At 41.3% G+C, this 15,138-nt stretch overlaps 1 protein-coding gene across 4 annotated transcripts in view; it reads right to left on the reverse strand.

The window, feature by feature from the left end:
- The window catches only part of TRIP11 (thyroid hormone receptor interactor 11), a 71,475-nt gene extending 60,440 nt beyond the window's left edge, over positions 1-11,035 (reverse strand). For 2 of the 4 annotated variants that reach the window (XM_039232497.1, XM_039232496.1), the window contains exons 1-2: positions 10,513-11,035; positions 6,559-6,617 (exon numbers count right to left, since the gene is read on the reverse strand). In XM_039232497.1, the coding sequence (XP_039088428.1) occupies positions 6,559-6,617; positions 10,513-10,651 (198 nt within the window). In that variant the 5' untranslated portion in view covers positions 10,652-11,035. Of the gene's footprint in view, positions 1-6,558; positions 6,621-10,512 lie in introns of all 4 variants that reach the window. The other 2 variants (XM_039232495.1, XM_039232494.1) reach the window with 1 other exon arrangement.
- Between the last annotated feature and the right edge of the window lie 4,103 nt (positions 11,036-15,138).

Below are 15,138 nucleotides of genomic sequence, written 5' to 3' on the forward strand. Positions count from 1 at the left end.
AAAAGTTCTCAGACAAAATTCTGGCCTTTATTTTTTTTTAAGTTTATTTATTTTGAAAGAAAGAAAGAACACAAATAAGCATGAGCAGGGGAGGGGCAGAGAGAAAAAGGGGGGGGGGAGAGAGAGAGAGAGAGAGAGAGAGAGAGAGAGAGAGAGAGAGAGAAAGAGAGAGAGAATGAGCGCGAGAATCCCAAGCAGGCTCTCTGCACTGACACAGGGCTCAAACTCAGAAACTGTGAGATCCTGACCTGAGCCAAAACCTAGAGCCGGCCACATACCAGACTGAGCACCCAGGTGTCCCCAGAATTCTGGCTTTTAAAATACACTTTCAATTAAAGCTACAAGTGCAATAGCCATGTTTACAGAGATTATACAAAATTTGGAGCCAAAGCAAAAAAAGAAATGTTTCTCCCATCTCTGCATACCCAGGGTCTAGCATATAGTACACAATGTTTGTCTGGTTAATGAATAAACCGAATTACCTATTTTGACTTCTGTTTTCTCTCCAAATAGAACTTTTGAAAAGAAATCTTTTCAAAAAAGACTTGGTGCTGGGGCGCCTGGGTGGCTCAGTCAGTTAAGTGTCAGACTTTGGCTCAGGTCATGATCTCACGGTTCGTGGGTTTGAGCCCTGCGTTGGGCTCTGTGCTGACAGCTAGCTCAGAGCCTGGAGCCTGTTTCAGATTCTGTATCTCCCTCTCTCTCTGACCCTCCCCTGTTCATGCGGTCTCTCTCTCTCTCAGAAATCAATAAAACATTTAAAAAATTAAAAAAAAATAAAAAGACTTGGTGCTGAAGTACAGAGAGGAGGCCAAAACACCGTATTACTGGTCTGCATGTCCCCCAGGCTCCTAAGGCACTCCTGAAAACTCCATTTCAAAAACCATACTGGAACTCAGTTCAAAAACTAGTTAGAAGTCAGGACACCTGGGTGGGTCAGTCAGTTAGGCATCTGGCTCTTGGTTTCAGCTCAGGTCATGATCTCACAGGTAGTGAGTTCTAGCCCCACATCAGGCCCTGTGCTGACAGTGCAGAGCCTGCTTAAGATTCTCTTTCTCGCTCTCTGTGCCCCTCCCCTGCTTACACTGTTTCTGCCTCTCTCAAAATAAATAAACTTTAAAAAAAAAAAAAATAGAAGTGCATGAAATATTCTAATTCAATGAATCCAGACATCATAGTCTTTTAGGATTTTGGAAAATGTTTAAAAAATCACATTTTACGTACTCAAATATTAAATTACCTTTATTAACATTCCTTGAATTTGAATGAATAAGCACATAATGGAGCTTATTGAATGGAGTGCATAATGAATAAGCACTTTTTGCAAAAGAATTTACAAATTATCACAGATAACATTCTAAGAATTCTACTAATATACTTACGAACTCAGTTTAATAATGGTAACAAAGAAAAAGGTAAATGATGTGGTGGGGGAAAAAAAGCTCGTGGTAGAAGGTGAAGCCTTTTTCACTTTGAGAAGAAGGTCACCTGTTTTCTTAGAGTCTAGGAATTTCTTACATCAACAGATGTGAAAATTATGATCCAGGGAGATTAGATGACTTCCCAGAGAATATCAAAGGAGTAATAAATCAATGGAAAAATTACCACACGTATAAATCCTAGTTTGAGAGTCTGTCTTTAGAAATCTAATATAATCTTGGTTACCTTGAAGAAATTTAAATAAGACAGAGGCCCCAAGGCACACAACAAATTACCTTCTATTTTATTGACTGTTTTTGTATAACTTTCTGTAATCTTTTAATATGAAAACACCATATGTAATTAAAGCAACACAATATACTGGTCAAAACCTAGTCATACCAGTCCACTCTGGGCTTTTTCAGATAAAAATAACTCAGGCTATTTGTTGAACTCTGGTTAATAACTAGAACTTGAAAACTTCCAATGTGGCCAATATTTAGTCGTGTTTCTGCCCACGTCTTCCTGGGCATATGGAGTCACAAAGATGGACAAAGTACATGAAGGACAGGTTCTCTTCATGCAGCTGATCTATAACATATCATGTCAGTGGCCATGTTTTAGAATATGGAACAAGGGAGCTGGTCTGAAAGGAAGGACATGGAGTAAAAATCAGAGACAAACCCCTGGTGGTCTGTAGTTCTGTTTGTAGCCCCTTTCTAAAGTCTGGCTGTTGACTTCTGCCCTTGAAATCCATGACATTCTTATATCCTTAAATTATTCCATCCTCATCAACTCCTGTTACACCATCAAGGTCTACTGTAACCAACTTTACTCGGTGAGTTTCTTTGTTGAGCAGTCCTAACTATACGTAAGGACAGATATTTATGACTTTTATTCTTTCTTAGATGTCCTCCAACAAAGAAGAAAAATTACTTATTTTTTTAAGCTTATTTATCTATTTATTTTGAGAGAGAGAGAGAGAGAGAGAGAGGGAGCGAGCCCGCGCGAGCAAGCGTTGGGGAGGGGTGGAGGGGGAGAGAGAATCCCAAGCAGGCTCCGCACTGTCAGCACAGAGCCCAATGTGGGGCTTGATCTTACAAACCATGAGATCACTGAGTCACCCAGGAACCCCATTTATTTTTTAAATCAAACAAAACTTGGGGCACCTGGCCAGCTCTGTTGGTGGAGTGTGCAACTCTCGATCGTGAGGCTATAGGTCCGAGCTATGCTGGGGACACTGATTACTTACAAATAAAACCTATAACTAAATCTCATTCTATCTTGTCATTACCATATGGGAATATTGGGCCCTTTAAAAATCTAAGAATATTCATGAAATTGTAATGAGCTTGTTTTTTTCTGTACTTGAAACATCTTGGTTTTTTATCATCCTAAAAATTAGGATTTATTCATCAATTATTCTCAACTAGGTTAAAAAAGCCTTACGTAATAGGAAAAGAGAAGACTGGCAGAACCACCTAGAATAACGCCACAGTGAAATAACCAGTTTTCTGATTGCAATGTCCAAAGCATTACATCATCCTTTAAAAAAGAAAAAGCCAGAGACACCAACTTTGTAGTGTCTTTTTTATTTTGTTGCTTTTTGCTTTCATTGAACATAGCTGCAAATTCAGAATTTTCATTTCAACAAAGAGAAGAAAGTTGACAGAGGAAAAAACATTTCACAACTTCGACGACGACACAAGAAGATAAACATGAAGAGACAGAAAATAGCTCTCCAGAGTCTAACGGTTGCGCCCAACATGTTGCAGAGGCAAAATCCCAACCAAGTCTTCCAATAACAATATCCTAGAACAATTTTCTCAAACTCCAGAACTGATGAGTAAACAATATATTTCTAAGAACAAAAAAGAAACACGGTGTTCTCATCAAGTTATTCATTCAATAGGAAAAGATTTTATCTCACAGCATTTTATCTGACAAGGACATGAGCCATCCCACTTGGCTAAATGGTTATGTGACAGTATTCTTTCATTATATATGCTCTTTGCACACCAAAGTTTACTTGATATAGTTCACACATGGACAAAAGCTGCAGGTAGGTGTGTATACAAAGGTGAAGAGGAAGAAAAAGATGACATAAAAATGAAAAAATTCAGTGGACTGATCATTCTAATTGGTATTTATAAATCTAAGTGGTATTTATAAATTGGCTTTGTAATTACGGAGAAAAGGTGATAGTTATCGTCTCTTCAAAAAAATCACGAGCCATCACAAGTTTTCAAAAATATTGGTTTTTGTGGCACATGGGTGGCTCCGTTGAGCATCCGGCTCTTGATTTTGGCTCAAGTCATGATCCCAGGGTCGTGGAATTGAGAGCCCCATGCTGGGCTTTGCAGAGAGCATGGAGCCTGCTTGAGATGTGCTCTCTCTCTCTCTCTCTCTCTCTCTCTCTCTCCTTTTGCCCCTCTCCCCCCCTTGGGTTCTTGCTCTAAAATAAAAAAAAATTTTTTTAATTTGGTTTTAATGACACAAGTCTTCACAGGAAGAACCAGAAGTCATGATCAGCTAAACTCTATTAGAGATGTAACTGAAATCTGGAACCAGTATTTACTAAATAAGATGCATTTCAGTTCATTCAATAAGAGTTAATAAGCATTCGGGGTGCCTGGGTGGCTTAGTCCGTTAAGTGTCCGACTTTCGCTTAGGTCATGATCTCACGGTTTGTGGGTTTGAGCCCCGCGTCGGACTCTGTGCTGACTGCCAGCTCAGAGCCTGGAGCCTGTTTCAGAGTCTGTGTCTCCCTCTCTCTCTGACCCTCCCCTGCTCACACTGTCGCTCTCTCTCTCTCCTAGAAATAAATAAAACATTAAAAAAAAAAAAGTTAATAAGCACTCAACTACACTCAAAGAACACTGCCTATTTTGAGTATATATTTTCAAAACCACAAACATGTGGTAAATATGGATTTGCTATAAATATATTATTATTATTAAAACTTCTAAATGGGGTGCCTGGGTGGCTCAGTCAGTTAAGCTCAAGTCACGATCTCACAGTTCGTGGGTCCGAGCCAAGTACCGTGTCAGGCTCTGTGCTGACAGCAAGGAGCCTGGGGCCTGCTTCAGATTCTGTGTATCCCCACCCTCTCTGTCCCTCCCCTGCTCATACTCTGTCTCTCTCAAAAATTAACAAACATAAAAATTTTTTTTAATTTTTCTAATAAAGTTTTTCACTATCACTTTATTCTACTTCTGTAAATTACTTATAAATTGATTTAATATTAAAAAATAAAGAGTTCATTGGATCCAGATGATGTGATGTCTATTTTTCTTGGCACAAAGGGTTAAATTGAAGAAAACTAACTAATTCAGTCCACTTCAAATATTAACATATGTAAGCAAATCTAACTTCCTCTGGAAAACACAATGCCATCTGTCTATACTAAAACTTTTTTTTGATGTTAGTTTATTTTTGAGAGAGAAAGAGAGAGAGACAGAGTGTGAACAGGGAGAGGGGCAGAGAGAGAGGGAGACACAGGAGCTGAAGCAGGCTCCGGGCTCTGAGCTGTCAGCCCAGAGCCCAATGTGGGGCTCAGACTCACGAACTGTGAGATCATGACCTGAGCCAGTCAGACGCTTAAGTGACTGAGCCCCCAGGGGCCCCTATACTAAAACCTTCTAAATACAATTTTGTATTTTTAGTTTCCTGCTGGCTTCAATCATAGTTCCACCTTAATCTCTTATTGCACAATCACGTAAGGGGTTAGAGTATGAAGCTCTTTTGTGCTGACACACGGCAAGAATCAAAATCATCTCAGAAAGCCAAGCCCTTGGGAATTCCAACACTCTCTTCTCCTCTAGTATTTGAGTAGCTCACGCTACTGTGAATAAGCATCGAATGGGGAAGGTGCCTTTCATTTGGGGATGCATTATACCAAAAATATTTCTGAACACTAGAATCATGCTTGCCATGGTCCAGTGATAACCTTATGAGAGAGAAGAACTGACATCAACAGAGGGACACAGCTCTCTCTCCCTAATCTCAAGCTCAGTACAGAGCAGACATTCACTAGGCAGGTTAACTCTATTTCCTTTTATCCCCAAATGTATATTGATGAATTTACCTAAATTAATGCCACTAAACACATCTCTACCATTTAATTTCTCTGGGTGGGCCTGTACTAATGAGTGCCTTCTTAAGGATTTCTTTAGGGATTACAGTAACAGTTTCCTATCTTAGCCGTACAAAGAAGCTATTAAGTTCATCTATCACCAAAGCATCTACTTATTAGGTAATTATAGCTAAGGTATAGCTATAAGGTATAGCTACTTATTAGCTAATTATAGCGTCACCAAACTGCCATATTCTATTGAGATGGAATACCACGGTAGTCTCTCTTGGGAGGTCTCTCTACCTCCTAATTCCACAGTCTCGCCTTGGTGTTCTGGGCCAGAGTTCACTGCTGCTTTGTCAGTAAATATTTCCTGATATTTTAAATTCAATTTTCTCTGTTTACGGATGTAGCAAAGAGGAAAACGTGCTTATCCCCCTCACCGTTCTTATCCAGAGGCTAAATAGCTGAGTGTCATTAGTACTTTACAACAGATCCCATTTTAAATCATTTCACCTTCTTTGTGGCTTTCCTTTCAACCCTTCCCAAGTTTTCCTCATCCCCGTTAAGTATAATGTCCAGAGGTAGTCACCAGGAGGCACTGACTAACAACAGAAAAAGAAATGGGGAAATTAATTTGTTATAACTATAACTTAACTTCTTTGTATACAAATATCACTTTTTTAAATGTTAGCAAATTAGAAAGGTCTAGAATAAATAGAATTGCATTCTTCTCATGATACATCAATAAACGTACTACTATAAGTGAGCGCACTGTTAGAACACAGCAACTCCTTGATCAATTGTTGCCACTATATGTCTACACTTGGCCATTTTCCTACTTCCAGCAAAGAGAAGCGGAGATGGGAATATGAAATAGAAAAGTACAGTAACATAAAAACATATTTTTCATCTAAAGGAAAATAACACAGAAAAAACCTTGAGATAAAGGGGAAGAGATAAAAGTGGTAAGCAGTGCAGAAAAATGAAATGCAGTAGGTGTAACTGTCATGCCTTCAAGAAAGGAAAACCTAAGTTTAATAATAGTCTTTAATTTTCCTTACCTCTGATCTTAAGATTGCATGAATGGCTTCAATTTCCTTTCTCCTAGCATTAGGTAATTCTGCTACGAAAGAAACAGCATATACTGAATATATGATCAACACCATGTGAATAAAAAGGCATTTGAAAGTACATAAATTTCACGGAGATTTCAACAGAATGGTATGCTGATCTGGAATCAAATTCAAAAGACAAATATCACTTGATTTTTACCACAGCTTCCTATTGCCACAAATGTTCTTTATTGTCATGTAAGTCACTCTTTTTTTGCCTATCGTCTGTAGCTAGGTAGAACATCCACATTTCCCCCTTGGAGGTGTTTATTAAGATTTCATCTGGAAAATTGAGTTTTACAAATTAAATCTCTCTCTGTTGGCTTAGTATAAATTTAGATGAAACTTAACACAGTGGGGGTTTAGGCCGTATTTCCAACTTTTGCTCCCGATACTATAAAAACAGTAATGACCTATAAAGAGTGAAAATGTACTAAATAATACTCAACTTCAACTAAAATGAGCACAATTTATTTAAAACGTGAATGAGCTCAGTCTGTTTTTGTAAATTTTCATTTAAAAGGAGAGTCAGAGATGGGTCACCTGGCTGGCTCAGTGGGTAAAGCACGCAACTCTTGATTTTGGGGTTATGAGTTCAAGCCCTACACTGGGCACAGAGTTTCCTTTAAAAAAAAAAAAATGTTTTAATAAAGAAAATAAAATTTTAAAAAGGGAGTCAGAGCCCAGCCAAATGGCACTGTTGATGCTCCCAAAAATTCACCATCCACACGGTTAAGGTTTCTTTCTAGGTAGTAATGTTTTCCATTCATCACAGCACTTCAATACTATAGAAACAACTCCTCTGATTTACAGTTTAAATCAAAAGAAGATACAAGTGACATCCAATAAATAATGACAAACCCACTTTTCTTGTTTTGAAAATCACCAGGTGCGGTTGCTTCTGTGGTTGTTTATACATCCTGCTTGAAACTCTTGACACGACTGTCTAATTGCTACTCAGAAGAGAACAAATTATAATCTAGTCTGTTTAGGAGGGTCATTGTTAGAAGCAGCAATGGTTTCAAAGAGAGATAAAAATAGGTTTATGCAGCCCTCCTTCCCTTCCCGCACCAACAAAAAAATCATGGCCTTTTTAAGAATAAGGGGAGATGGTATGCAGATCAAAAAATTCTTCCTTGTGGAGGGAAAACAAAAATAACAGCTACTGTTTATTAATGCTTACCATCTGCTAGGCATTTGACACGCATTTCATTTAATCCTCCCAACCTCATAGTAGGTATGATTATATCTATTTAGCAGATAAGGAAACCCTGCCTACAGAGGTTATTTGGTTTGCGAGCATAATTCATTCCGGAAACATGCTCATAATCTAAAGCATGTATATCAAAGCGAATTTCAAGAACCATTGGCTCAGTTGTGATCATGTGACATTCAGTATCACGTACTACTTGTACTGCAGGCCATCACTCTTCTATCAAGTTAATCAGAAATGTTTGCTCCTCTTACGAACGCTCAGAACAAGTTACTTGCAATCCAAGGTTTTACTGTATTTAAAGATCCCACAATTTGAAATGAAATGTGGAATTTCACTGAATTCCAAGAAAGTGGAATTTCATTGAATTCCATGAAAGTGGAATTTCAATCCATGTCTAATTTAAAAGCATCAATAAATCAGTACAGTTTTTGGTACAATAGCAAATTGTGCCTGATCTGATATTGCAAATATGGAAGATTTTCAAGCTGTACCAACTGTGCTACTCTAGAGCTGTTATCCTGTTCACTGCTAGCACAGGGTAAATAAATCCTTGTTAAACGAATACATAGAACTGTACTCTGGCCCTGTTTTTAAATGATTTACAAAAGCAATAAATTAGGTGTTAAGCAAGTCCAATTTTAATAGTAATGGAAAATAACAGAAGCTTTAAGCAACTTGGCAGATTTTTAATCACTTAGCAAATTTTTTACTAAGCATCTACTATGTACCATGGAAAGTGCCAAATATTAGTAATATAAGGATAAATAAAATATAATCCCTACCCTGGGCATCAAAGATAAAGGTAAATTATAACTCAACGTGGTAAGTGCTCTCAAAGAGAGATCCACAAAGTTATGTTAAAACACAGATCACATGCAATCAACTCAGCCTGCCAGGGACTGAAAATGGTTTCACCAAGTACCAGGCACGTGAGCAGGGTCATACAGGAAAAGAGTGTTTTCCAGGCAAAGGAGGGTAGAGGAGGAAGTAGAAAAGGAAGGGCTTTCCACGCAGAGACTTGGGAGTTGTGCAGGTACTTCACAAAGCTCCATGGGGCAAAACCTCTGGCGGCAAACACGCCATGCGTGTGTATGTAAGCGTGCACGGGAACAACAATTTGAAGAGAAGGGGAGGGAATGACAGGTAAGACTAGAAAAGGGAGCTTAATCATAGCTAGGCTAGGCTTCCTGTCTCCCAAAACTAAGAGGTTTGGATTTTATCCTGAAAGGTACAGAGAGCTAAGATTTTAAAGCACTTCTGTTTTAGAAAACTGGCAATACACAGAAAACGGGAGTAGAGTTGGGAGAATTGGGTGACGGGATGGGAAGGAGAAAGTACATGGGAGAGAGAAGCAGAACAGAAATAAAGAAAAAGGGATAATAAAGGGAAGGATGAATGTAAGAAACAATTCTGCTACAGGAACAAGATCTGATGATGAACTAGAAACAGGAGATGGAGAAGAAAGGCAGAATAAAGGTGACAGAGACTTCTTGTTTAAGAGATAAGGCAGATGATGAAACCATTAAAACAATAGCACATTTGGTAGGAAGAATATGAATTCCACCGTAAGCCTATAGGACAGATATGTTGGGGGGGATGCTATTTTCTAGGAATAGCCAACTGTTTTCCCCTAACTAGGACACAAGGAGAGACTCGTGTGTCCCATGTTATCCAGCCATTTTCAGTTCTAAATTTCAAAGTCACATGACCCTTTCCTTCCATCCCTAACCTGTCCCACCTAATGTCCCTCCAACCCACCCAAGGTTCTCTCCAAGCAGTAAAATGATTTCTGCAGCTCTCCAATGTTTCTCCCTTCCAGAAAGGCAGAAATTCTAAATATACTTTCTTTTTTATCAAACGATCTGTCTTTATTTCAACCCAATAAACACAAAGCCTCAATTAAATCAGGATAAGAAAATTAAACCAGAATGCTAATTTATTAATTTATAAGAAATTAAATTATCCGAAGAAGTGCTCTCATCCAAAAGACCAGCCCATCATCTCTCTGGAGGCAGACCTACCTGGAAATTACTCTTTAGATCTAAATACTACTTTTGGAAAGTATATCAAGAAATCAAAATATTAATGTAACTATCGACTGCCATGTAACTGGGTGGCTATTCATTAGTAAGCAAAATAAGAACTTTAAAAACGAGCGAAAGTTGCTAAGGATACCCAAAAGGACTATCTTCCTTGTTTTACTGCCGAAATATGGGGGCAATGGGTCATTAGGCACAAAAATACATTTCAGCTGGAACGTTATAACAATACGTTCAAGTGAGAAAGGGCTTAAGACTCAGTGAATATTCTAATGAGTTGCTTCAACTGTTACAGAAATTGAAGGAATACAGTGACTATGTGCGAGGCACAGATACTTTTTAACCGAGTCAATACAAACGAGAAGGATCAAACTCAGATCCGCCCCCAAGTTAGAGGCAAAGTAAGCGGTGGGCGTGGAAGAACCCAACAAAAATAAACTACTCGAGGTAGGGACAGTCTCACTCTGAGATATCCAGAGTATTCAACCAGAACTCTTCTCCAGACCCCGGTGGTCTTTCATCAGAGGAAATCGGTTAAGAAGCCGCAAAAGTGTAAAGAAAAAAAGGGAGTGACGGATGGAAGTGGGAACCAAACCGGAGCTCCCACGGTCCCAGGAAAACCCTCCCTCCCCTCGCTCCAGCTGTTACCTTCCACTTCCTCCGTGCCCTCCATCAGCATATCCTTTGTAAAGTTTGAAATCTGGCCAGTGAGGGACGCCAGGCTGCCTCCGACTTGACCCAGAGACTGGCCCAAGCCGGAGCCGAGGCCCCCAAGCCAGGACGACATCGCTGCAGGTTACAGAACTACCCGGTGGGCTCCGAGCAAAGCGTCCAGCGTCGTCGGACGACCTCCCCCAGATGTCCTCGAACCGCCACCTTCGCGGGGCTAGTCCATATCAAAACACTCAAGATTCAACAACACAATGAAGGGTGCCTCGCTTCGGGGGGGCTCCCACCAGCGGCCCGACCCTACCTAGAAAACGCAGAGGCCTGGCCTGGGACGTTACCAGGGGCCCGCCTCCAGGGCCACGGTCAACCCCGCGAGGGCTCTGCTCATTTCTATGACTTCCCACCGTCCGGGTTGGGCCACTTCTTCCTCTGCTTTACTGACTTTCCCCAGTTCCGAGGGCAACTCCTGCCAACTCGACGCCGGCCGCCATGACACCCACTCTAAACGCGGCAATGGATCATAGAGAGGAGCCGCGGTGGCCTAGAAGGGCTCTGCGGAGCCGCCGGACGCGTCCTGGGCGCAAGGGAACGTGGGATCGCGGAGGACCGGGAGCTGCCGGCCGGGGCAAGGTCAGCCTCCACGTAGCGCACAGGCTTTGGCAGCCGGGGGTGTGGTCTCGAGAACAAGGGGTGACGCAGTGGCCCCCGGTGACTGAACCTGCGCTTCTGGCAGAGACCTCTGCGAGTGGTGCCTTTCGAAGCCAGAGCGGCCAGGAAAGCCCCGGAAACCCCACTGTGTCGGTGAAACCTCTGAGTGTTTAATTTTAACGACACCACCAATTCAGTGGTGCAAGGGCACTTGCGGGGTCGCTCCACTGTGCAGCAAGAGGCTTTACTTTACTTCTCATACTTTCCGTATGGATTGTTCTACAGCCTGTCGGCTCCTCCGTGCGGGACAGTAGGGTAGGGGCTAAGGTTACACAAATAAAAAGGATGGGTTGCGAACGCGTGTCCGCGCAGGAAACACGTGTTGGTTACATTTCTATAGTAGTGATTATCCCTGGTAACTTTACAGCTCGCAGTTGAAACCCTGTGTTCTTGAAGATACCACGAGAGCTTTGTTCAAGAAGCCGGTTTAACCCATGAAGTTAAAAACGCAGACCACCTTAAAAGCTTTTAAGTGAAATTTTGCATCCCATTCTGGAAGTGTTTATGAAATGTTTTCCGTGTATTTTTTTTTTTTGAAAGACAACCGTGCCGAAGAGTTAGGTGTGCAGACTCCGGGACCTGACTGTCTGGATGTGTTACTTCTTAGCTATATGACCTTGGGTAGGTTACTTAACCTCTCTGTGCATCAGTTTCTCATTTGTAAAATGGAGAATGATAATAGTGTTTACTGGGTGGGGTTGTTTGGAGGATTAAATAAGGTAATATTTTTAAGGGCTTGAAACAGTGCCTGTTACTTGGTGAGTTCTATTCAAGTGTTTGTAAAGTTTCAAAAATGTAGCATACAGATGACCTGCAAGTTGATGTGTCTACCATTATTCTGGGCACTGGGGATACAGCAGAAGAAAAAGACCTATGTAGACCCTTGGGGCGCCTGGGTGGCTCAGTCGATTAAACGTCCGACTTCGGCTCAGGTCATGATCTCATGACGGTTCATGAGTTCGAGCGGTGCATCGGGTTCTGTGCTGGCAGCCCAGAGCCTGGAGCCTGTTTCAGATTCTGTGTCTCCCTCTCTCTCTCTGCCCCTCCACCACTCATGCTCTCTCTGTCTCAAAAATAAACTATAAAAAAAAAATTTTTTTTTTAAAAAGCTGTATGTAGACCCCGGTCTTATGGAGCTTGCATGCTACTGGGAAGGGACTGATGATAAATAAAATGTAATAAATATAAAACAGGTGGTAATGACTGCTTGAAGGAAAAAAACCACACACACAGGGTAAGACACTTTTAATGTTATAGAAGGTAGTCAAGGAAGGCCTCACTGACAAGATGATACTTGAACAGATACTTGAAGGAATTAAGAGAATGACATATATCAGGCCACCTGGCTGACTCCGTCAGTAGAGCATGCAACTCTTGATCTCAGGGTTGTGAGTTCAAGCCCCACATTGGGCCTAGACCTTACTTAAGGGGGAAAAAAGTGAGATACGTAGGTTTCTGGGAAAGAGCAGTACAAGCAGAAAGAAACAACTGGTTTTACAGGACTGTGAACATTTGGCTATTGTTAAGATAAGGTTATTTTTAGTTTTTAGTGAACTATAAACATTAAGGCATTAAGGCAGCCGTGAACTTCTCGAGGAACATCATGTTCCTTGCCTTTGTTCCCTCATCATTCCTCCTCCCCCCCAAACAATTTTGACCCTTAAATCTTTAAGATTGCTGGGGGTAGAAGATCTTATCTTCTGTAACTTCTTCCTGCTGAATAGGGGCATAGAGATGTTCTTTACCTATGGATCAACATTGGTCAGTTAGGGATGTAGGAGTTAGGAAAGGGAGAAGAAGCTGAATCCCAGGCGGATTGGATACATCAATCTCCTTGAGTAGAAAGGATCATCTGTTGACTTGAAGTTATTGTAGTGATGGAGACTTGGCACCAAGGGGGGAAAAAACATTGATGAAAACAGCGTGTTAGAATTAATGTGGTTGGGGCACCTGGGTGGCTCAGTAGGTTAAGTGTCCAACTTTGGCTCAGGTCAGTTTGTGAGTTCAAACCCTGCATTGAGCTCTGTGCTGACAGCTCAGAGCCTGGAGCCTGCTTCAGATTCTGTTTCCCTCTCTGCCCCCTCCCCGGCTTGCACTTTGTCTCTCTCTCAAAATAAACAAACAAACATTAAAAAAATAAAGTGACTATAAGAGTGAGAAGTCCAACAAAGAGAACCTTAGTAGTTTACCTTAGTCCCCCCTCCAAACCCAAAATGTAACCAGTCCTTAAGAAAAAGGGAAGGAGTTTGTAGAGCCTCAATTTGGGTATTCATATCTTTTTTTAAAAAAATTTTTTTAATGTTTTATTTATTTCTGAGAGAGAGAGAGAGACAGCGTGAGCAGGGGAGGGTCAGAGAGAGAGGGAGACACAGAATCCGAAACAGGCTCCAGGCTCTGAGCTGTCAGCACAGAGCCCGATGCAGGGCTCGAACCCACGAACCATGAGATCATGACCTGAGCCAAAGTTGGACGCTCAACCAACTGAGCCACCCAGGTGCCCCCAGTATTCATATCTTATAGTAGTCCTGTGACATATTTATGGTTGTCTGGGATGTATACACAACATTCTGCTTTGATAATGGCACATGAACCTCCCTGTGCCATTCTATTTTGCAGAACTGCTTTGAGCACTTCAGTATGGAGTAAGGAGGTGCTGGTTTGTGAATCACTGAGTGCCTTTATGGTATATTTATTAAGGGCTTCCACATGCCAAATTATACTTTCACAGCCTACAGATGGAACAAAGATGGAAGCCTAGTGATCATACCAAAGAAAAATAGCCCATATCCATCTTTGTTTTAAATTGGGAAGATTAGGGGCACCTGGGTGGCTCAGTCGGTTGAGCGTCTGACTTCAGCTCAGGTCATGATTTCACGGTTCATGGGTTTGAGCCCCGCGTCGAGCTCTGTGCTGACAGCAAGCTCAGAGCCTGGAGTCTGTTTCAGATTCTGTGTCTCCCTCTCTCTCTGACCCTCCCCTGCTCAAGCTGTTTCTCTCTCTCTCTCTCAGAAATAAATTAAAAATAAATAAATAAATAAAAATAAATTGGGAAGATTAGCTGGGTAGTGATGGTTTTTAGTAACGTGCCAATGAATCCAGGCAACACCCAAAGTGTAATAACGTATATTCCCTGGAGGAAGCCAGGGCCATTGATCACTTCCACATAACCAGTGGGTTCCGTGTGGAGCTAGCCAGGGGGGCCTTATCCAAACACAAGTAAACCAGTCAGTCGCCTGGAGTATAATGGTCCAAGAGCATGTTTCTAAAGATAGCCGCACTAGACGTCGTGTGCTATTTGCCCAGGTATCATATGTATGATTTCTTTGTTCTCAGCATAAAAGTGCTAATAACTCAAAAGCGCTAAGTCCTTGGAGCATCTCTCATTCTGAGAAGTCCTATTGGCAAGAGATTAACCCAATTCTGTAAACTAAGTTTAAAGTATAGTTTAAAATTTTCTTTCAATATTTATTTTTGAGAGACAGAGACAGAGTGTGAGCAGGGAAGGGACAGAGAGAGAGGGAGACACAGAATCAGAAGAAGGCTCCAGACTCTGAGCTGTCAGCACAGAGCCCGATGTGGGGCTCAAACCCACAAACCATAAGATCCCAAACCCACAAGCCATGTGATCACGGCCTGAGCCGAAGTCAGATGCTTAACCTACTGAATCACCCAGGCGCCCCATTTTAAAGGATGATTAGCTCTTTTGACCATCATAAAGGATTATGGATGCCGGACTGAATGTAGAAAATATTTACTTTTTAAAGCCTGTGCTTTTCATTGAATTATTTGTGCATTAAGAGTGAGACCATTGCCACTTTGCAGGGATTGTGGAATGCCAAATCTAGGAAAAACTTCTAGCAAAAAGACTTTGGTTACTTCCGTGACCTTTTCTGTTTT

Source organism: Hyaena hyaena, unplaced genomic scaffold (assembly GCF_003009895.1).
Source record: "Hyaena hyaena isolate Hyena2069 unplaced genomic scaffold, ASM300989v1 scaffold_67, whole genome shotgun sequence".
NCBI classification, from domain to species: domain Eukaryota; kingdom Metazoa; phylum Chordata; class Mammalia; order Carnivora; family Hyaenidae; genus Hyaena; species Hyaena hyaena.